At 33.4% G+C, this 25133-nt stretch overlaps 1 protein-coding gene across 8 annotated transcripts in view; it reads right to left on the bottom strand.

Annotated features, from left to right (window-relative positions):
- Positions 1–6203: 6203 nt before the first annotated feature.
- The window catches only part of NAPEPLD (N-acyl phosphatidylethanolamine phospholipase D), a 73072-nt gene continuing 54142 nt past the window's right edge, over positions 6204–25133 (bottom strand). For all 8 annotated transcript variants that reach the window (XM_074268438.1, XM_074268439.1, XM_074268441.1 and 5 more), the window contains 3 exons: positions 17493–18139; positions 13792–13906; positions 6204–6431 (listed from right to left, as the gene is read on the bottom strand). In XM_074268438.1, the coding sequence (XP_074124539.1) occupies positions 6303–6431; positions 13792–13906; positions 17493–18139 (891 nt within the window). In that variant the 3' untranslated portion in view covers positions 6204–6302. The remainder of the gene's footprint in view (positions 6432–13791; positions 13907–17492; positions 18140–25133) is intronic.

The raw sequence follows: 25133 nt of genomic DNA, 5'->3' as shown, positions 1-25133 counted from the left end.
TATTAAAGTTTCAGTGACAGTAGTACTTTTTTTTTTTCAACTTATTTCCATTTTAAAGGTTTGAGTTGTTCAAAAATTCTTGATACGGATTTAGGGACTTGGAATAATGTTTGCATATATTTAATGAATTAACTAGAGGCAACTGGGTGGCTCAGTGGGTAGAGTACTGGACCTGGAGTTAGGAAGATTTGAACTAAAATTCAGCCTCAGATACTTGGCTCCAGGCAAGTCATTTAATCTCTGTTCTTTAATCTCTGTTCTTTTATCTATTGGGTACAGAAATCATTCCAGTTTCCTTGCCAAGAAATCCCCATGTACAGTATGTCCTATGGGGATCACAAACAACTGGACATGACTTAACAACTGAATGACAACAATTATGAATCAACTATTTTAAAAAGAAGAGCAACAGATCATTGGAGGAAGCTTCCCTAAGACATTGGAGAAAGCCCATGGAAGGCTTTAAATGTGAAAAGCCCTAAGTAAATTTTGGCACATCTATTCTAGTAGAAGCCTGTGCATATCTCTGGGAATTCTCATGACATGGTAATAATCACCAATATGCACCAGTCCAATTGTAATCTGGCAAACTATCTCAATCTGCAGGCTCATTCTAAGTCCAAGTTTATCTCATACCTCTGGCAATTCTCAAAGACTGAGTTACACAGCAGGGGCTGATCTGAACTGGAAAAGGGAGTTTTCTTACCAGGAATTCCCTTTACTAATGAAATCCCAAATCTAGCCAAAAATACATTTATGCTCACCCCCAGTGCTTTTATCTTCTCTTTGAACTAGTTTTCTAGTTTCTATCATCATTATTAAATTATTTCAGTCTATTCCTTTTTTTTTTTTTTTTCTCTATTTGGTAGGAAGTTTTTCCTTTTATTGAGCCAAAATATGACTCTCTGACTTGGCAGTCCATTGACCCTAGTTCTTCCTTCCATGACCAAATAAAACTAATCATAATGACTTGCATAGGACAGTCCTCGTTTATTTTAAGAATGCTATCATATTGCCTCTCTTATCTCAGATATTCACCAACTAAAATCCCCTTTCTGCCAATAGATTTCATGCAGTGTAGTTTTGTATCCCTACATCATAGTAGTTCCCTTCCTCAATACACTTTCCTGCTGATTAAAGATCTTTTCAAAACTGGACACTCCACATATTGAATACAATGGGACTATCACTCTTCTGGATGCTTTCTACTAATGCTAAGACTCCAGTGATGATTATTAAAGCCCTATGAAGTTACTAGTTCATATTTAGCACAATCCCTTCACAGTACTTCATGCATGCAAAGTACACTATACTTATTGAATGTATATAATTAAGTCCAAAAGTCAAAGTCTTGACTTTCCAACTAAATTGATATCTGAAAAATCTTTCCCCTTTCAGGACAGCCAGCATAGAACTAAAGCATAACATTTAAGTAGTGAAGTCTAACAAGTATCCCCATTTAACTTGCACTGATAACTGTTTCATGAATAAGTTTTGTACATAGTGTTATTTTTAAAAGGTACATTCAAGTATCTTGAAACTACTTTCTTGAATATTCCATAATTAATGAAAACATACAAGCAATATGTACACTTAGTTTAACTGGCCTTTTTTTCCCCCTGAGGCAATTGGGGTTAAGTGACTTGCCCAGGGTCACACAGCTAGGACGTATTGTGTCCCAGACCAGATTTGAATTCGGGTCCTCCTGATTATAGGGCTGGTGCTCTATCCACTGTGCCACCTAGCTGCCCCTGGCATTTAGTTCTAATGTGGTTTTCCAACATGCATGAATAACCAGTAGAGCTTGCCCATGGGTAGAGAGAAGATCTCTGACTCAGTATACCAGGACCAGTTAGCCAAGATTAAAATGAAGGAAAAAGCAAAGCTCCTTGACTGGTCCTAAATTCCTAGAATTAGGCCATCTTTTCAGTGCCAGTACAGTAGCAATGGTGTTTCTATAGCTGGGAGTCATGAAACAAAACCGCCACCAAAAAAGCTTAAACGATTATCACAGATTGGCAAGAAGAGCTTCAACCCAAAAATGAGCTTGAGAGAAAAGATAGCAGAAAAATGTGTGATGGAAAAAGATGGGCTAGTGGATATCGGGTAATGTAAGGAGAAAATGAAAAATGAAGAAAAAAAAAAAAAGTAAAAAAAATCCTGCCCTGGATGGAACTTCTGGTGGATTTAAGGGAAGTCAGGGAGGAGAGCAGCAAGGATGGGCATAAATGAATGGATTCCAGTCTCCATCACTGAACATCATCCAAATAGATGCGGTTACTGAATACTGAAGCCTTGTTCAAACTGAAAACCACCCACAATACTTCCTGTTACGAAAGTATTCTAGAGATGCTTATATTAAGAAAAATTTACTTAGAAATGAATACAACCAAGAGAACATTGTATGCAGCAACTGCGATGCATTTGGATTTGTCTCTCTTCAATAAGGAAGTAATTCAGGGCAATTCCAATAGACTCGGGATGGAGAGAACACCTGCACCCAGAGGAATATGGGGACTGAATGTGGATCACAACGTATTTTCACCTTTGTTGTTTGCTTGTTTTTTTCTTATTTTTTCCCCTTTTGATTGGATTCTTGCTCAATATGCTAAATATGGAAATATGTTTAAAAGAATTGCACATGTTTAACCATCCTGGAGAAAAATTTGGAACACAAGGTTTTTCAGGAATGAATGTTGAAAGCCATCTATTTTGGAAAAAAAAAAAGAAAGAAAGAAAAACAAACTTATAAAACCAAAAAAACCTTACTTATAAAAGTGGTGTTTCCAGCTAGAATGCTGCCTACACTCTAAAGTTAAAAGAATATTTTTAATGCTACATTTTAAAATATATACACATTTCTCTTAAGTATTTTAATGCCTTTAATCAAGCATTTATTAAGCACTTCTTCCATGCAGGCACTGGTGATTCAAATATAAAGAAGTGACCATCTCTGCACTGGCAAAATTTACATTCATATCCCATTTTTGGTACCAATAGGAAGTTAAAGTATATTAAAAAAATTTAAACCACATTTGTACTGAGAAGTTTATTTTCACAAGCTATTGTAATAACAGATACAGATCTATTTAGCTGGATTTATAGTATTAATAGTCATAATCCAAAATTATGCTTAGCAAATCAGAAACCAATATGTTTTTATTTCCTCTTGTGCTTACTATGCCCAAAGAAACCTTCAAATTTATTTTTAAATTACATAGCTATAAAAGTGCTTCATCTAGAGAATCAAGAATCCATGATTAGAGAAAAATGTGAATTATTCAGGCAAGTTGACACAAATCAAAACTTTAAAAATAACTATATTTACAATAGAAAAGTATTATGTAAGGTAAAAAATAGACTTCCTGATGGGAGAGAATAGTAATGTACACATTCTGGCCAGCAGTTAGTTTTTTTACATAGTAATGCAATTACATGTATTACATCTCTTGTTTTTAAAGGCACATTTCTATACAATATCTTAAAACTACTTTCTTTAATGTTCCATAATTAAGGAAAACATAGAAGCAATATGTGCGCTCAGTTTAACTGGCATTTGGTTTTAATGTGCTTTACCAACAGTTTGCATGAGTCCATTTAATTCATTCCCTCCCTATCTCAGCCAAACCCATTCATTAAAACTACTGATTGTTTCAATTCTGGGTATTTTCTTCATATTGGGCCATTGTCCAAATATACAAATAGGAAACAGGGAGCAGAGTTTACTCTCCAAGGATGTACTACATGGCATGGTAATACAGCAAGATAAGTTTATTTGGCTATGTTTAATACATGGCATACGTGGCATATCTTGAATAATACTGTGATTTTTAAATTAGGATTTCCCCTTAATTATTACAACCAACAATATTGAGGAAAATGAGATAATACCCGAGGAGAAAGGGAGATTTTACTTTGGGGGAGGAAATGAAAATAAAAAATATTAGCAAACATTCTACCAAACCAATACAGAATCTTATGACTTCACTTTAGGATAGGTAAGTCTGAAGGTAGATATTAGACTGAACCCAAAAAGTGTATGTCCCTTTATTCCAAATAAAAGGGAAATATCTGATTTATTGTCATTCACCCTTTACACTTGTCCAAATTTGAAAACTTTCATCATTGAACACTATATGCAAGCTTTCCCTAAAGTTGGATGGAAAAAGACAAATATTACAATAGAAATGTTAAAGAGTTAGAGATAAAGTTGATAATTCCTTAGGAAGTTTAATAAAATTAAATTATATAGTCAGGATTATGATTATGAAAAATATTATCCAGTAAGTCTTAAAAGTGAAAAAAATTAAAACAGTAACCAAAATTTCATAAGAAAGTCTGAATAAAAATGAGTTACTAAAGGAGTAAATAAGAAGGTTCTAAAGTGCTTGGAGAGTTTATTAAAAGTGCTACTATAAATATAAAAACAATGTTAAGGCAACTCATTGAATAAAAATATTCAAGCAAAATCTAAATTTAAATGCTAGACAGACTTCATTTGTAATTTTCAAATTTTTAGTTTAGCCAGGAAAGTGTCCAACAAGATAATTGGTTTGTATTAGGGGTCTATCATTCTTGGAGTTTGCAGATGGGGTCAACACTACTGTTGTAAGATTACCATGTTCTAGTTCCCATTTTCCTATACAATTTACTTTGTACTAAAGATATTCATACTTGTACACTTGTAAAATTGATTTACCATATGATGATAATTTTGTGCTATTGTGTCAAAATATTACACAAAACTTTTTTCAATTTGTTTACATCTTTGTGAGCAAGTTTTTGGTTTTATTTTGTTTTTGTTTTTTTAAACTAAAGCATAACCAACAATTACATAGACATTGTTATTTTCCAAATATGCAATATAGATGAGTTGTCATCCTCAATTTTTCATTTCCTGATGTAGCAAGGTATATTTTTAGAGGTATTGGTCTGTTTTAATGGGCCTATTGCTTAGACATCCAAACACCTGAAATAATAATTTTTACTTTTGTTTTCCAAATACTTTTAATATCAGTTAAAAATTATTCCTCTCAATATGCCTGCAAAACAGGTAATAAGTTTTATCTACATATTATAGATAGGGAAACTGAGGCACAGGAAGGTGTGGCTTATTTGAAGTTACTTTAAAAAGAAAAATAAAAAAATCAATGTTATGGCCAGACAGTGCCAGAATTTAGTCATTCAGTGCTTCTATACATACATGCAAATTATCAAACATTTGGCATAAAAATATGTAATTCTAGTAATGTGACATGCAGAAAACTTATATAGATAAAACTGCAGCACAGGATAGTGAAATATATATAATATAGAATTTTGCTTATAATGAAAAATCAAATTTCATTTGATTAACACAAGGTAATAATTAAATTAATTTTTTAAATGTAATCTTATTGATATTGTTAGGATTATGCCACAAAAACTAGTGAAAAGGAGAATTTTGCCAAGGATATTAAGGAATTTTTTTTTTAAGAAACTGTTGAATGGACAGGATCAAATTTAAATGAAACCATAGTCTATTAATACATGTTACCAAGACCTAAATGTAAAGTCTGTAAAAACATCAATTTCCATATAGCTGGTCATATATATTTATGCTTAATTTTAACGATCTGATTTTTAGAAATAAAGTTCTCCTAGATAATGCCTTCTCATTTTTCTCTTTCCCTTATTCTGTATCTTCTTCCAATTAAAATGGAATTTGAATTAAAAAAAAAAATTAAAACCTTTCAAAAAGTGGAGCAAAGCTCAAATCCCCATAAACTTATGCTTATTAAAAAAAAAAAAAAAAAAAAAAAAAAAAAAAAAAAAGCAAAGCATAGCTGGAGATATCTGTTGACTTTAATAACAAATACTGCTGGGGTTGGAGGAGTTATATTAACTATCTGGGCACTTAAAAATATATTCCTGAAGCCAGGAATGAACTTTTTTACAACTTCTAGAAATGGAACCCAACTTAAGAATGACTTCTCTTTAGTTTATTAAAAAAAAAAAAAAAAAAAAAAAAAAAGCTTCCACTGCATTGTTCTCACTCTAGACAGAAAACATTTAAATTTCATACATTACCCTATCTAATTTATCCTTCTAATATTTCAATGTATAAGTTAGCTAGCCTGTGCAAATTACTATATATAAAATAAAATGCAAACTTGGAGTAAAACACAAATATAAAGTAAATGCGATTTAAAGGAAAATCACTCTTTTGATTTTAAAATTTGTTTTACTATTTCAAATCCTGCAAGGTTTTTTTTTTAAGCCCTCTGATATTCATATTTATTTCCAGTCTTTATCATCCACATTTATTCAAGATTTTCATCTTCAGCATTTATTTGTTTTGATTCTCCATGCTTCAAAGTGAAGAAATCTTCCTTGCTAATTCCATACCTCGCTAAAGATTCATTCAGTTTCAGTGGAGGATCCAGATAATACTGGCAAAAAAAGGGAAAAAAAAAACAGACATGATCAAATAAAATAAGTATAAGAAAAAAAGCTATCAAAATTATTATTTGAAATGTGCATACAAAAAGTTCAACCTAACATGTTTTCAAGACTTGATTAACTCTGAAGATTATCAACTCAAAAGAAATAGGAAATTAAAATGGAATTCTGACACTATCATCATAAAGAAAGCTGTAGAAAGCAAAGGGAAAGGGGAGGACAGCAATTAAAAGATTAATGCATCTAGGAAGGGAACTCTAAGTTCAGATTATTTTTAAATGTGCAAAAGACAGGGGGGTATGTAGCCAAGTATAACTACAAAATATAAATAAAAATATGTAAGATTAATGATGGGAAGGTAAAAGAACCAAAATGACCTCTTTATTGATTAGAAGTAGAAGAAAATTTAGACCAGTGCTTAAGGCAATGCTTGGGGCAGTTATACAGCACAGTGGATAGAGTTCAGATACTTCTTAGCTGTATGACCCTGAGCAAGTCACTTAACTCTGCCTCAGTTTCCTCATCTGGAAACATGAAATAGAAAAGGAAATGGCAAAACATCTCTCTGCCAAGAAAAGCCCAAATGGGTTCAAGAAGAGTAGGATACAACTGAAGACTAAACTGAAATAAGGTAGACTGTGCTATAATCAATGCCAAAGGGGAAAAAATAGGCATTTTAAATTCGGTTCAATTGATTTAGTATTTACTATATGTGCTAATCACTTGGTATACCAAGACAAAAACAAAAAGCCCCTGCCCTCAAAGAATTTGCATTTTACCAAGAAAACAAGGGAGAAGGGAGAATTCAACATGTACAGAAGTATAAATACGAAGATATTTGGTTTTATTTATTTTTATTTTTTATTTTTATTAATTTTATAATTATAATTTTTTGACACTACATATGCATGGATAATTTTTTTTATATTATCCCTTGTACTCACTTTTTTTCTGAATTTTCCCCTCCCTCCCTCTATCCCCTCCCCTAGATGACAGGCATTCTTATACATATTAAATGTGTTACAGTATATCCTAGATACAATATATGTGTGTAAAACTGAATTTCTTGTTGCACAGTAAGAATTGGATTCCGAAGGTAAAAGTAACCTGGGTAGAAAGACAATAGTGCAAACAGTTTACACTCAATTTCCAGTGTTCCTTCCTCTGGGTGTAGCTGATTCTGTCCATCATTGGAACTGAATTAGATCACGAAGTTATTTTTTTAAAACAATACAAAGAAAACTTGGTAAGAGACCTAAGTAAAGTGACCCCAAAGGTTTTTAAGAATGAAACAGAAAGGACAAGATACAGCAAGCATGACAGAAAACATCTGCAAAGACTTTTATATCAATAAAGTCACAAAAGACCTATAAAAAGAGGCTTTTGAGGTGTGCTTTAGAGAAAAAGTAGGTATTCTATAAGGCAAAATGGAGGAAGGAAAGCCTTAGTGACAAGGGAGAACCAGCTAGACTAAGGCAAATGAATCATCCTAAAAAGGAAAGTAGGAGAAAGAATATGAACTGTAAAAGCCAGGCGTGATAATCTGTACTTTATTCAAGAGATGATAAAAAGGGAATAGGGATTTTGTAGTAGGGTCTTTGGCTGATGGATTTAAAGCTGTTTAGTTAAAAATAGTTCTTCTGTGTCCCTATCCCACAAAGTCCTTCTATCCCCACTTTGTTGCTTGTTCTTTAATTGCCAAGATTTTTGGCAGGACAAACTCAATAGATTTTCAAATCTAAGAAGATGACACATTGATTTAAAACAGTAGGGGAACAGAATTTTTAACTATTCCTTTTATTATAAATCCAAAATCCTCTAGTATTTAAAACCCTTTACTAACTGTATCTAATCCCAATCATATTTTACATCATTCATTCTTACATTTTGGTCATACTTGTGATTTCCTGTATACAATATTCTATCTCTTCCCTCTTTGATGTCTAGAATTATTTCCTTCAAACCAAACCATTCTCCAATTGATAAATGGTCAAAGGATATGAACAGACAATTCTCAGATGATGAAATTGAAACTATATCCACTCACATGAAAGAGTGTTCCAAATCACTACTGATCAGAGAAATGCAAATTAAGACAACTCTGAGATACCACTACACACCTGTCAGATTGGCTGATGACAGGAACAAATAATGATGAATGTTGGAGGGGATGTGGGAAAACTGGGACACTAATACATTGCTGGTGGAGATGTGAAAGAATCCAGCCATTCTGGAGAGCAATCTGGAACTATGCCCAAAAAGTTGTCAAACTGTGCATACCCTTTGACCCAGCATTGCTGTTATTGGGATTATATCCCAAAGAAATACTAAAGAGCGGAAAGGGACCTGTATGTGCCAAAATGTTTGTGGCAGCTCTTTTTGTTGTAGCTAGAAACTGAAAGTTGAATGGATGTCCATCAATTGGAGAATGGTTGGGTAAATTGTGGTATATGAAGGTTATGGAATATTATTGCTCTGTAAGAAATGACCAGCAGGAGGAATACAGAGAGGCTTGGAGAGACTTACATCAACTGATGCTGAGTGAAATGAGCAGAACCAGAAGATCACTGTACACTTCAACAATGATACTGTACGAGGATGTATTCTGATGGAAGTGGAAATCTTCAACATAAAGAAGATCCAACTCACTTCCAGTTGATCAATGACGGACAGAAACAACTACACCCAGAGAAGGAACACTGGGAGGCGAATGTAAATTGTTAGCACTACTGTCTATCTACCCAGGTTACTTATACCTTCGGAAGCTAATAATTAATGTGCAACAAGAAAATGGTATTTACACACATATGTTGTATCTAGGTTATATTGTAACACATGTAAAATGTATGGGATTACCTGCCATCGGGGGGAGGGAGTGGAGGGAGGGAGGGGATAATTTGGAAAAATGAATTAAAAAAAAAAAAAAAGATTAAAAATTGAGGATCATCACCAGTAGTTAGTTTTTGTTGTTGTTGTTGTTTTTGTTTTTTAAGTTTTAGTCATTCCTTAAGTAATAATTCCCTCCAAAAAGGAACCAGACAGTGTAGTGATCAAAACTTGGGAAGTTTTCAGAAAAGATTAAAAGAAAACTTAGCTTATTGGGAAAAGAGGAAAACAGTCCAAATTTTTTTTTATTGCAGTAAATGTATTTGTTTTTCATTTTAAATTAGAAATTCTGAAAAATCAAAGGAGAGAGTAATAAAATTGAAAGTAAGAAAATTATTGAAATAATTAATAAAAATGAGAGTTGATTTTATGAAAAAAAAAAAAAAGAATTATTTCCTTCCATTTTGATTCCTTAGAATCTGTTTTCTTCAAGTCACTTCCTACATAAGGATTTTCCAATTTATTTTGCATATTTTAAGTTTTCTTATTTGTGTGCATTTTATTTCCCTTCAATAGAATGTAAGATTCCAAAGGGCAGAGATTTTCTTGTCTCTGTTCCTTATATAAAATTGTGTGCATAATAAGGATTTAATTAATTCTTGCTGAATTGAGAGAATGAAAACTGATGAGTTTCTGAAATACAATTAAAACAGGAGCTTGAAACAGTCTTCTAGATTGTTGAGAGGAAAAGTGAAGAGGTGATATAATAGTTTTAGAGAAGAGAGGGTTTGGAGTTGCTACAATAAAAAGGACAATAAAGAGTCAAGCTGGAAAGAATAAAAGAATAGCTATGCAGCCATGAGAATTGAATAGAGATTGCAGAACATAAATTTTGTCATGAATCCACAAAACTCTTGTCTTGTTCTTGATTTTAAATTCAGAAACATTATGACAAAGTAATCAAGGAAATTTTGAAGTGTAGTTGTAGAAATATTTTTTAAAAATTGAAAATGGGAAAAGATACCAGGATTCTAGAGACAGACAAATATCTTGATTTTCAAAAGGAACAAGATTTCAGAAAATGGATAAGGGAACCAGATATGGATCCCCAGTAAAATCTAGAAAGGATTATTTAATTAATCATCTGTGGACACTTAAAGGAATCAGCAATTACTGAAACCCAGCATTTGCCCAACAAGAAATATTGAAATTGTTAACCAATTGGGATTATTGGATTTGTGGAACAGATAACTATAAATAGAATATTTTTATTTCAGCAATATTTAACAAAGTACTTCATCATTTTCTTGCATACAAGTCAGAGACAAAGAATATATTAAATGTATTTATAATTAAACAAATACAATTCAAGACAGATCCTTAACTTTTAAGTCCTGAATCTGTTGGGGGGAGGGGTAAGACTAATATCACCCCTATAACTACAGGCCATAGGGTTCTTTACACAGCACAACAACCTTAGATGCTAGGTACCATTAGGATCCTCATTTTATAGTGGAGGAAATTAAGGCAGAAATTAAATGACTTACCCAGGATCACATAACAGGTATCTGAGATAAGATTTGAAAGTTTTCTGGATTCCAGGTCTAATACCCCAACCAGTATTGTGTTCAATTCCCATCAACACTCAATTTTTTTTCATTGATGTGTCTTGTCTCTACATCACTCTCATTTAGGGATGTATCTCACTACCACTCAATAAGCCCTCCTATATAATAAGTAAAAGAGCCAAGCAAAACTAAGACACAATAACCAAGTCTAATAATAAATATGAAATCTGTAGTCCGTCCATCACTCTACTTAAAAGGATAGAGATATGATTCCTCACAATTGACAAATACTACATTTAAGAAAAAACCCTGAGAATCTAGAGTGTTTCCATTATTATTTTTTAAAATATGGTGACAGGTCCAAAAAACCATGCCAGCTGAAGGAACTGGGAACATTTACCATGAATAGGAAGACTTGGGAGAGGATATGGTAGTTGGAGTTTTTCCCCCTTCAAATATTTGAAAGGTTAAATTAAAAATTGATTAAGCTTGTTTCCCCTTACCCCCAGAGGGGTAATGAGTAGAGGAAACGATTTCCTGGTCCATTTCTAGTCATCCTGATCTATATCTTGCCACTGGACCCAGATGGCTCCAGAGGAGTAAGACAGGTGACTTTGCATAGTCCTTCACTTAAATTCAATTCACTTGTAAGTCATAACATCTCCTTCCTGATGTCATGGTCCTCTTGGAGAACAAAGGACAAACAACAAGAATAGAAGAAGTGACTAAGTGAGCTTTCAGTTTTTAATCTGAACTTCAACTTCAACTTCCTTAAAATCTGAGCTGTCCAAAAGTAGATTGTTCTGTATTGTAAAGTAGTGAGTTCCATGTTGAAAGTGGTAGAGCTGCTTGCTGTTCATGCCTGTGTTTAATAAGATGGTCTCCAATGCCTGACCTTTCCAATTCTAAGATTCTACAATTATAGGGTTAATGGACAAAAGTTAGAGAAGCCGATTTCAGCTCTACATCAAAACAAATTTCCTAACAGTTACAGCTACTCAACAATGGAACAAAATAATATTGTGAGGCATTCCGATTTAAAGTAAAATTCAGTACACTGGGACTCAGTGTTGGAAGCACAAACCCTAGTTCTAACTTTACATTTGTATAACTTTAAAAAAACATTTATCCTCTGATCCTCAAATTCCTCATCCCTAATATGGGAATAATTATACTTGCACTACCTACCTTACACTCTTGTTGCCAGGAAAGAACTTCATAAACTTCACAATGCTACATAAATGTCAACTATTAGTAGACAGCCTTTTTGCCAAGACTTCTTTCAATCTCCAAGATTTTACATTTCAATGAATGTATTATTTTACTTATTTTAATAGGCAAAAAAGCATATACTATACATAACAAAAAAAAAATCTCCCTTTTACAGACATGCAAAAATGTTTGTAGCAGCCTTTTTTGTAGTGGGAAGGAACTGGTAAATGAATGGATGGATGTCCATCAGGAGGGGAATGGCTGAATAAGTTATGGTATATGAATATAATGGAATATTTCTGTTCTATAAGAAATGACCAGCAGGCTGATTTCAGAAAAGCCTGGAGAGACTTACATGAACTGATGCTGAGTGGAATAGATCCCAGAGAACATTGTACACCACAACAAGATTATGTGATGATCAATGTGATGAACTTGGCTCTCTATTCAAGGCAATTCCAATAGACTTGTGATGGAAAGAGCCATCCACAGAGAAAGGACTATGGTGACTGAAAGATCATAACCTAGTATTTTTAACTTTGTTATTGTTGTTTATTTGCTTGTGGAGTTTTTTTTCCTCTCGTTTTTTCCCCTTCTGATCTGATTTTTCTCGCGCATGATAAATACAGAAATATGTTTAGAAGAATTGCATATGTTTAACCTATAATGGATTACTAAGGGAGGGGGGAAAGAAGAGGAAAGGAGAAAAATTTGAAACTCAAGGTTTTGAAATGATGAATGTTGAAAACTTTATTTGCACATAAATATGCAAAGAAACTATAATTTTTTAAAAATCTTCCTTTTGGCATTTTTTAAGGCCTAAATGAAAATAAAAAAGTGAGAAAATCTAAAAGAAAATCTTACTTTGGGTGAGAGGCTAGATAAAGATTTGTACACTGAATCCTTTTTTGGTGGGGAAGTAAGGGTGAGGCAATCAGGGTAAATCGACTTGCCAGGGTCACAGAGCTAGTAAGTGTCAAGTATCTGAGGTCACATTTGAACTCAGGTCCTCCTGACTCCAGAGCTGTACTTTAATTCTACTATATCATCTACATGCCCCTATAGACATTGAATCTTAAAATATATTAGCCTTAAGAAATGAATACTAACAAAATGATTTCATCTACTCCACATAAGTTGCTAATTGTTCTTTTCTGTAAAAATTTAAAATACATTTAAAAAACCTCTACAAAATTAAGGGAAGATTAATGGGAAAATATGAACTTTGATTCAAGATGTAAGTGAAGAATCTTACAATTAGAAGAGACGTTGAAGGTTATCTTATCTCAGCTAAACCTGACCAACAAGCACATCTGCAACATCTCTAACAAGGAGTCATCCAACTTCTACTGGAAGATTTCCACAAAGACCCAAATATGACAATTTAGTAAAAATTGAAAACAGAAGGGCTGATATTTCAAAAAACACTAATTTATCAAAAGAAAAAAAGTGGAACAGATGCCTAAATTTCTGATTTTTAGTACAACTTTACTTAAAAGGTTTCCTTAATTGCCAAGATAATCTGAAAATGCTGAATGCTATGAGAAGCTCTATTTCAGGTACAAATAATTCTCCCTGTTAATGCTAGATTAATGAATGAATAAATAAATTTTGGATGCCAAAAAGTCCTCTTAATGAGAACATTCCACAGCAAGCGTTCCTACCAAGTTCTAACATACCGGATTCAAGACACAGAAATCAAGGATTAAATATGCAATTATTATAACGACAGATTCAAACTTACCTCATTTGCTAAAGCAAAGGTTCCCCAATGAATTGCTACAGATTTCTTTGCTTGAACATCGATGTGAATCCTTACCGCTTCTTCAGGGTCAACATGCTGGTGTTTCATAAACCATCTAATAAAATAAAATAAAAATTATCAAGTTTTTTATCCTCATCAATGTAAACTACATCCTATTCCACTTTTATTTTTTATAATTTGAATTTGTACAAAAAGATAAATGCTGATAGATACAGTTTCCTTAATCAACCTTCTGCAAAATAAAATCTTTCTCTTCTTTCTTTAACTGGATCATTTATTCCTATGCAATTGCATCACCAAAAAGACTTTTTAGTACTCTGGATTTCCTCTGAAAGAGTCCCACAAGCATTCAAAACTAGGTATGCTGTGTTCTACTACCCTTGACATGATTCAGTGAAGCTTAACAATGGATACAGAATAGGAAGTCCAAAGTCAATTCTATATCCATTGTTAAGCTTTTGAAAAACAATAAATGGATTAAGAATTTACACCATTTTTAACAGACATAGTTGCTGAGAGTCAGGAATTCCATTTCCTTTCAGAGGAGATTAAAATATTTTAGCATGCACAGTACTTTCTCAAATAGTAAACTGGCAAATACAAACTTTATTTTAGGGGGGGGGGAATATTTTTAATGGTACAAAGAGAGGAAATAATCATTTGTTTAGTCATTATAGTGTGGCAAACACTATGCTAAGTGTTTTTTTTTTTAATCAATATTACCAGAAAGGCTATGGAAAGCATGCAATATTTTTTCAAAGACTTTTCCTTCTTTTTGCATTATCAGCCTCTGTCCTCTCTCTCTTCTCCCTCCCAACTTGCACTAATTCTGAGGTTGTAATACAATTGGTATTTTATTTTTCCTGTGTTATTAATCTCAGTGAACTGACATTGTGAGCAAGAAGACAAACTATGAAAGACAGAATAAAGCTAGTGCCTGTATGTACACAAATTCTAACAATGTTTACTTATTTGTACAATCTGAGGAATGTTATCTGATATTCCTATAAAACGAATGTTAGGCTTTTTAACAACAAGAGTCACTATTTCCAACAATCAGCAAAAGAAGACTGTCACTTTTTCCAGATTTCATGGCAACTTTGTGGAACAATTTTTTTAAAGTGTGCTTGAAATTGCTTTTTCTTTCTTATTTTTTTTTAAATTGGAGAAAGGTGCTGAAAGGAATGATCGCTTTTATTTTTATTTCAATTTAACAATAATTTGAAAAGCATTATTAAGCACCTAAGCATTTTGCTGAGTCCCTTGAGAATTACAAAGTTTAAGACATAATTCTTGCTTTTTATAATCTTAAAATCAAGTAGTGAAAATGACACATGTGTAACTAAAACAAGATAATATATAGATACACATCAGATAAGTAGTTTTATATTACAAATTATTATAGTTGCTCTTTTTGGAAAGTATTTAAAGATTTTTATAAATAATAAATACAAAACCTTTAGAGAATTACAAAGTAAGAAATGTTTTCATACTTTAAGAACACATCCTGACTCAAAAGTGAGATAATAATGACTTGTTATATATTTTCAGCTATCTTGGTTCTATAGTTTAAAAAAATCTTAATTTAGAGGTACTGTTTTTTGATAGGCAGGACTTGAACCCAGGTCCAAATTTCCAGCTATCCACCACATTTCCTGTATTTTATTAAAGGGAAACAATTGACATCTAACTCTGAACAGCTAACCATAATCCACCAACAATCATTTATAAAGATCGTTTGTTACTATGTGCCAGCATTGTTCTAAGCAGCGAGGATATAGACAAAACTGAAATGGTCCCTGCCCTGAAGGAACTTACGCTCTGGTGAAAGTTTTTAAAGGGAATTCATTAGCTCCTGGGGAGGATCAGAAAAGATCTCTTACTCTAGGGCTGAAGAGGGAAGGCAGGAATTCTTGTGGTGAAGGCAAGGAGGGAAGCACAGGAGCTAATCTGGACAGAGGCACAGAGATAGGACAGACTGTGTGGACCAACAAGACAGACATGACTGTACCGAACACTGCAAGGAGGGGGGTAACATAACTGGTAAGGTAGGATGAGGGGGCAGCAGGGGACAGATGCCGGCTCTGGTGTCAGGAAGATCAAGATTTAATTCCAGCTTCAGACATTTATTAGCCGTGTTTCTCTGGGCAAGTCACTTAACACTGTTTTTACATCTGTAAAATGAGCTAGAGAAAGGAAATAAGAAACTACTCCAGTATCTTCACAAAGACCCCAAAAAGGGATCATGAAGAGTCAAACACAATAACAGCAAGGTAAGATGAGGTTAGGTTGTGAGGAGCTTTAAAAGCTGGCCAAGAATTTATATTTGATCCTAGAAGTAATAGGAAGCCACTGGAGATTACTGTATAAGGAAGTAATGTGATCCGACCTGAACTTTAGGAAAACCACTTTGGCAGGTGAGTGAAGGAAGAATTGAACTGAGCAGAAGCCTGAAGTAGGGAGACCAAATGAATGGCTATTAAAAGTTGAGAAGAAAACGGATGAGGTCCTGAAATAGCCAGGAGGTTGGGTGAATGGCGCCGGTGTTACTATGTGAGAAGTTCTGCGGAAGCAGAAAGAGCTAGCGACCTACTGCAAAAGAGTGACATCAAGATTGCAGATCCAGATAACGGAAGTAGGTTAGTGCCCTCAACAGTAACAAAAACGTTTGGAAGAGGGGCAGGTTTGGGGATAGAAATAAGTTATGTTGTAAACATTTTAAGCAAGTCTACAGAAAATCCAGTTCCAATGTCCAATAAGCAGTTCAGAATGCAAACTTAAGAGAGATTAGGGCTGGATGCCATATGTCTAGGAGCCATATAAATAGAAAATGGAAACAGGTATCACAAAAATTACATGAAAAGGTAAAATCGCTTTGTCTAAAATAAGGAAATTGGAAGAAATTGACTATAACAAGAGAAAGTGATCATTAATGAAGCAGGGAAAGAAATAGATCAAATGAATCTGAAGCATTATGCAACCTATTAGAAGAAAGAGGTAATCCAGAATGCTAGGTGGTGAAATATATAAGAGAGCCAGGCCTGGAGTCAGGAAAACTCATTTTCCCGAGTTCAAATCCAGTCTCAGACACTTACTCTGTGACCTCTCGACAATTCACTTAACTCTGCTTGCCTCAGTTTCCTCATCTGTAAAATGAGCTGGAAAAGGAAAGGGCAAACCACTCTAGTATCTTTGCCAAGAAAACCCCATATAGGGTTATAGAGAGTAAGATAAATTAAAAATGAACGAACAACAAGAGGAAGAAAGAATAGGGATCAGTTTATATAAATAATGAAATGAAAGGCTGCCCTATTCTAGAATCTTGGCTCTTTAATGTAAAACAAGTCAATTAAATTCTTTCTTTTGTAGGATCTTAATAGAGAATGGGATGTGACTGAATGTCCCTGAAATCTAAGCCAAATATCAATTGTTTATTAAATCACATACATATGTGTCAAGAAGTAACTTTAACCCAACTTAATCATTTCAAATTTTTTCAGTTTTCACTGATTAATTATGTTTCACACAAATTTTACTGATGAGTTTACTGGTCTTAGATCAGTATATGACCGACAAGTGATACCACCAAATACTGGCAAATAGTATTCAAATAATATTCTTTAAAATAAGTTCACATAAAATATGTCCTTTTTCTAATGAACTTTGAGAAGTCTACATACCTTGGTTCATAAGCTCCAATAGGAATAGCTGCAAGATCAAAAGGTCCAAATCGTTTTCCTATCTCTTCAAAAACACTACAATACCCAGTGTCTCCTGCAAAGAAAAATCTATTCCAGGGCCCCAAGACAGACCAGCTGCCCCACAAAACTTTATTGTCATCTATTGGAGTTCTTTTACACCAGTGTTGGGAAGGTGTAAAGACAAAGGTGACATCATCATGTTCAGGAATACAGTTTTCTTCCCACCAGTCCAGTTCAATCACATTCTCACATCCACAATTCTGCATCCACTCTAAGAGACCCATAGGCACAAACCACCTCAGATCACCGCCAAAACGCTCATTTAAACTAAGTACAGTATTGTAGTCCAAGTGGTCATAGTGGGTATGACTGATAATAACTGCATCTAATTTGGGTAGCTGCTGTACTGAGCATGGTGGATTGCGAAAGCGTTTTGGACCAACGAACTGTGATAGCGAAGCCCGCATACTAAAAATAGGGTCTGTGAGAAATGTTATGTCATCCATTTCCACCAAAACTGTTGCATGTCCAAGCCATGTGACTCGTAAACCACCTTTCTTCATTCCAGCTTTTTCGGGATTTTCAACAAAATATGGGCAAACCAGTGGAAGTTCTTTGTCCAGTTCCTAAAAGATTAAAAGAGAAATAGCTGTTAGAAAATAAGAGACCTCATTTAATCAAGGGTTTAAATTCTATCAAAGAAAAGGCCTGCTTTTGTTTAGCATCTAAAAATTCTGAAAGACATGTTGTTTTACAAAAGAGCAACTATTTATCTACGACAACATGCTGGCTCTAGAATGTATTTTATGGTGGAATTCAATCATGTTATTATTATTACAAGATTGATTATTACAAAATTCATTAGGGTGACATTTCGTGGGATATGCCTGTACAATGAAAAGAACATTTTTAACAAGACAAAAAGTAACCATCCCATTGGAGGAGCTAGACACTATTCAACAGAAAGTAATAATGAATTCTTTCTAAGACATATAAGCTTTTTTGTTTTGTGTTACTAAGGCATGAAGTTTTTGCTTACTGTTATTTTGGGAGGGGAAAAAAGGATGTGATTTTATCCCCGTAAATAATTCTTAGAAACTCCATCCACATATTCAGAAAGATGATTTATCTTTAACTCAGTCTTTTGTATTACTATCTTGTGACAGAAGGGTTTGCCCAGCTCAGTAAAATATAAACTATGTTAAGCAAGGTCACCCAAGATGAAAAGGTCATAGTGGAGAATTTCGACAAAGGTGATCCACTGAAGAAAGAAATGGCAGACCATTCCAATATCTTTGCCAAGAAAACCTCATGGACAGTATTAAAAGAATAAAAAATAAAATAGAAGATGAGCTCCTCAGGTTAGAAGGTGTTCAAACTATAACTGGGAAAGAGCAAAGGACAACTATGGATGGTAGCTCCAGAAAGAATGAAGTGGTTGGGTTAAAGCCAAAATGAAGTTCAGCTTCAGATGTGTCTGGTGATGAAAAGAAAGTCTGATGATATAAAGATCAACTGTTGTAGAAGCCTAAAATCTAAGATCTCTAAACCAAGGGTAAACTGGATGTGGTCAAACAGATGAAAAAATTAATAATCTTTGATGTCTTAAGTATCAATTAACTTAAAAAGGCAAGAATGAATAAATTTAATTCAGGTAATCAGTATATATACTGTGAGCAAGATCCCCAAGGAGAAAAGTGGCAGCACTCAATCAGAAAAGGGTAAGAAAACCAGTACTGGATATGTCAAAAACGAAAGAATTATATCTATTTCAATCCAAAGCAAATCTATGCTCCAACTACAGATGCCCAAAAGGCAAAGTTGCTCAATTCTATGAAGACCTTCAATATTTTCATAACAGCAACAAAAGATGTTACATTCCTCATAGAAGATTACAATTCTAAAATAGGAAATCAAAAGATATTAGAATAACAGCCAAGTCTTGTCTTGGAGTACAAAATAAAGCAGGGCAGCAACTAAAAAAGTTCTATTAAGAGAAATCACTGATCATAGCAAACACTCTTTTTCAACAGCCCAAAAGATGATTCTACATAAGGACGTGATCAGATGGTCATTACTGACATCAGGTTGATTATATACTTTGCAGCCAAAATTAGAGAAGCTCTAGTCAGTTAAACAAGACCTATAGGTGAACATGGCTCAGATCATGAGTTCTTGTTGCAAAATTCAGACTTAAATTGAAGAAAGTTGGGAAAAGCATCAGACAATATAGGACCTAAATAACATCCTTTATGAATATGAAGTAGAAGCTATGGATAGATATAAGGGATTAGATCTAGTTTATAGAGTACCTGAAGAATTATGGGTAGAGATTTATAATATTGTACCGAAGGTAGCAACAAACAAGATCCCAAAGAAAAAGAAAAGCAAGAAAGCAAAACAGCTATCTGGTGAGGCTTTATAAATACCTGAAGAAAGAAGAAAAGCAAAAGGGAAAGGAGAAAAAACACACACACACACACACATATATACATATATATATTATATATTATATGCAAGAAAATTTTTTTAAAGATACAGCCACACCAATGCTGATTCATCCAAGGCTAAGACATTTGTTGTATTTGAGATTACTGAAATTTACTTCTCAAGATCAAACTCACTCATTGTTGCAACTTACAAATGGGATTAATCTGGTGAGGGTGCTGCTGCACACATAAGAGTATCTTAATGCAAGTTTAGAGAGTTTTTAGATGAATGGACAGCTAGGTGATATAGTAGATAGAGCTCTGTATCTGCAAGCAGGGAGACACCTCCCTAAGATAAAATATGATACCTACTAGCTGTATGACTGTGGATAAGTCACTTAACCTTGCTTGCCTCAGTTTCCTTATCTGTAAAATGAGCTAGAGAAAAAAATGGCAAACCACTTTAATATCTTTGTCAAGAAAATCTTAAATGGGGTTATGAAGAGTCAGACATGACAGAAATGAACAAACAACAAAAGAATCACCTTAATGTGGAGTTCATAATGAGATCCTTCTATGAAAGCTAGTTAATAGAGCCAAATTTGAAATTTCATAATAGCCTAAAACAAATTTATTAAGAAATTTTCACTACATGCATCAGAAAATAGAGGAGAAATTTCTAATATTTTAAGCAGAAACCTGTTGCTGAAAGGATCCACTACAGAATGAAGAAATACTTTTTAAAACAGCTTAATCAGGTCAAATAAATAACCTTTAATCAGGCTACCAAGAGGTACAGTGATTCTCTGCTCCCAAATTCAGAGATGCAAAGTTCAACATCTGTAAGAATAGCTAGCTTGACAAATTGTGCTATTAAAAAAAACATCAAAAGAAGTTCAAGAGCTGAGAGAAGAGTCAGTGTCATTCCATCTAAACTCTCCTGTTTTAATGGCATCCATTCTTGTCACTATTCAACATTTTATCAGTGACTTAATCGAAGGCATTGATGGCGTGGTTAACAAATTTGAAAATGACACAAAGTTGGGAAAGTTAAATGAATGAGTGTTAAAAATAAAAGAAAGAAAAAAACTTCCTCTCACAGTCTTAAGTTATTACAACCTACTGATATTCATCCTGCACAAACTAAATTATGTACAATCAATTATGAGGCTCCCCCAAAAACAATGCAAGAGGATAAAGATTTCTTTTAAATTTCTTCTGTAAAAATCTGTGCCGATTATTTACAACATGGATACACCCAGATACTCTTGCTGATAATGAATCTGCAAATTACTGTGGTTGGATTTGAGGAATTTGTGGGCTGAAAACTGATAAACTGTCACTGTTGCAATACATCAGCCTCAAGCAAACTGTCATATTGAAGGAATGGTTAGAGCCTAAAGACATCCCAAAGCAGATGGTTAGTGGACAAAAGCCAATCGCATATGCCAAGTTTTTCATCATTCACCATGTAATTCTGTCAACAAGAATCAGTTGGTCCTGTTGAATTACTGTGTTTGTTTCAAGATTTGCCACAATTATCTTCATCAAGATTTATCAGAGAACTTGTGATAAACAGTAATATATAATGAATACTATTCTGTCCCCCTTCATTTTCATCACAAGTGTTGAGTCTTTTCTAGAAGAATGATAATAGGGGAAGAACACTGGTTCTGGGTTCAACCTGGGTTCAAATCCTACTGCTGGTACAATTTGTTTCATCCTGGGAAAGTCACCTCAGTTTTGTAATCTGTAAAATTAAAGGGATGGACAAGATGACCTCTGATTTACATCTATGATTTTAAGGTCATATTTAAATATGATACGGCCTCTGAAGTAGCAACAAGTAAAGGGTAATGTATTATAATTGATGCTTTTACATGGGCAGCTAGCTGGCTCAGTGGATAGAACACTAAGCCTGGAATTGGGATGATTAGTCTTCCTGAATTCAAATCTGGCCTCAGACATTAGCTATCATGTAAGTCACTTAAATTAGTTTGCCTCAATTTCCTCATCTTTATATCAGCTGAAGAAGGAAGTGGCAAACTTATCCAGTACTTTTATCAATAAAACTCCAAACAGAGTCAGGAAAAGTCAGACAGCACTAAAATGAAAGATCGGCGGTGGCAGCAGCAGCAACAATAATTACTGTTGGATATAATTCTAAACTATAATAGTTTATATTTATACGTTGTTTTACATATATTTTCCTTTAGTCTTAAGAGTCAAAAAGAATTTAAGTGATTTTCTCAAGATATAGTTTATTAGAGGAAATGCAAGATTACATTCCATGTCTTCTGAACTCAAACCATTTCTACTGCATTATGTTGTCCATATACAAATCTCCTTAACTCTATTTATTAAACCTCATCTACCTCATCCTAATCTACTTTAATACTTTCAAGAGTGTGTTGTTTCCAGTACAAATTCTCTGGGTGTATTTGGTATGGTTCATCTACTTTTTCCAGAATCGTCTCCTTAATTGATATTTTCATGCTTCTAATTTAGCACTTTGGGAACTATTGTATTAAGGTCCAAATTGTCATTGGTGATTCAAAAAAATCATTATAAAAATGTTGATAAATTTTTTCCTTTCTATTTGGTGTTCTTCTGCCATCATTGATGGCAGATCAGGATGATGAAGTTGAATTGAGTCTCCTGTCAGTTTCTTAAAATTATTTTGACCTCCAAATTTTTGTGTGTTAAATAAGGAAAATACTACTCAAACTTTCTGAAGTATTCACAAATCAATATTGTCTTTGAGTTCTACTTCTGATTGCATGGAAAGGAAAATCAATTTTTTTTTTACTATAATAGTTCTTCTAAAATTTGATTTACTGCCACATGATACTGTTAAAGAGATGGGCTTTTATAGCAACAAACAGTTTTAAAGCACTGTATAACTCACAGATCTGACAAAATCTGATGATCTTTTCTTATTTAACCCACGGCTCCACTCACTATCCATCTGAAATGTCTGTCTAAATTGCATAAAATGAGAAAACTAAATTTGTACATAACATCCATGTATCCAAATTCTTTCATGTTTGTAAAGGTCCACAATAGTATAGGAAATCCAAAGGAGACTAGTTTTGTTCTATATTTAATCCAACCTCAAGTAAAAATCCTTAAATATTATATCAACAAATTAATGACCAGAGGTGGTGGTTTTCTGTTTTGTTTTGTTTTTACTTCAATTTAGTTTTCTTCCTTTTTCCACTTTCATTTCTAGAATGAAATATTCCAGAGGTAGGCCTCTTCACCACAGCTCTCTCTGTATGTCTCTTCCTCCCCTTTTCTTTCCTTTTTTTTTTTTTTTTTTTTTTTAAAGAAAACAGTTAATTCCAAAGACTTATAATGGAAAATGACATTCACCTTTAGAAAAAGAACTATGGAATCTGAATCCAGATCAAAGCATACTACTTATACTTTTTGTCTTGGTTTTTTGTTCTTCCACAACTAATGTATAGTCATGTGAAATATATACCCATGTATAAACCATAGCAGATTACTTGCCATCTTGGGAAGGGGAAATTGGAGAAAGAAAAATGTGAAACTCAAAATCTTATAAAAATGAATGTTGATAAAGAAGATCCAACTCACTTCCAGTTGATCAATGATGGACAGAAACAACTACACCCAGAGAAGGAACACTGGGAAGTGAATGTAAATTGCTAGCACTACTGTCTATCTACCCAGGTTACTTATACCTTCGGAATCCAATTCTTAACGTGCAACAAGAAAATTGGATTTACACACATATATTGTATCTAGGTTATACTGTAACCCATATAAAATGTATGGGATTGCCTGTCATCTAGGGGAGGGAGTAGAGGAAGGGAGGGGAAATTTTGGAAAAATGAATATAAGGGATAATGTTATAAAAAAAATTACTCATGCATATGTACTGTCAAAAAAAATTTATAATTATAAAAAATTATATAAAAAAATTAAAAATAAAAATGCTTATTGAATTTAAAAAATGAATGTTGAAAACTATCTTTACATGTAATAGGAAAAAATAAAATACTATTTTGAAAAAAATAAAAATGCTTTCTAGGACTGAAAAGAACTTGTCAGGATTAGTTTAGGCAGAGCTTGAGATGATTAATCTAACTGGTTTTCCTAAGGTTCCAATGCTATCTTTGATCAATACATTATCATTTTGTCCCCAGAACTTACTTGTACCTCACAGAATATGTTTTTAAAACTATTAACCACAGTAGTCTTACTTCCATGGGTATCCAAGCAAAGACACAGCAAATGTCACACAGAATAAAGTACACAAGTTACTGAAGTCTAGCACAGTGACTCACTTAATCAAAATAACTGAAAATATTCACTGTGTAATCACAGAATCATGGCTGAGAGCAGGACCCAGGTGTTTTGAGTACTGCAAATTGGAAATATGAATGAATATGGCTATGAGATTCCTGAGGAAAATGTTGTATAGCGGTATTGCAGATGCAGCTGTTTCTCAGATCTTCAAAAAGAATGCCGAAATGCGGCCTGCCCTTTGGTTGCATAATATTAAATGGTTTTGATGAAGATCAAGGCCTTCAAGCATACTATAGTGCAGTATTCGACTCCTGTGAATTTAAAGCTACTATAACATAAGTCAAACAAATTGAGTTAAACAGTTTTCTTAGAAAAAAATTTGGACATTTGAATAGACAGGAGAAACAGCAAAAATGTGTCTATGGTTCTGTCCATTGATTTCCAGAATTAGAAGCTGATATAGTTACAGATAAAAAACTCTAAATCTGGAATCCTTATAGAATCAAATATTAATACATATTATATAACTCTAGCTGAGAGAAATTAACACTGTAATTAATTTCCCTAATCAATCAGGATATTTAGTTAAAAACCACACATCTTTTAGCCAGAAATTTTGAAAAATGAAAACGAAAAAGTATCAGTACATTAGAGATATTAATATCCTATGGTCCCAATATAAAGATGTTTGTGGAAAGAATAGCTTTAAATTTTCCCCTATAATTTCAATTCCTATTAACAGAGGGGCAGAATAGTCAATTCACTTAAACAAAGCAAATTAAGAATGTAGTTATAGCTTATTCATTGAAGTAATTCATTTAACTATGATGTCAGTATTATAATTCAGTATATTTAGTATAGTAACCCAGTATTATAATTACTGTAAGAAAACATTAAGACATTAAATAAAAAT

The sequence above is a fragment of the Sminthopsis crassicaudata genome, chromosome 5 (genome assembly GCF_048593235.1).
Source record: "Sminthopsis crassicaudata isolate SCR6 chromosome 5, ASM4859323v1, whole genome shotgun sequence".
In the NCBI taxonomy this organism is placed as follows: domain Eukaryota; kingdom Metazoa; phylum Chordata; class Mammalia; order Dasyuromorphia; family Dasyuridae; genus Sminthopsis; species Sminthopsis crassicaudata.
This window is presented reverse-complemented; position numbering and strand designations above follow the sequence as displayed.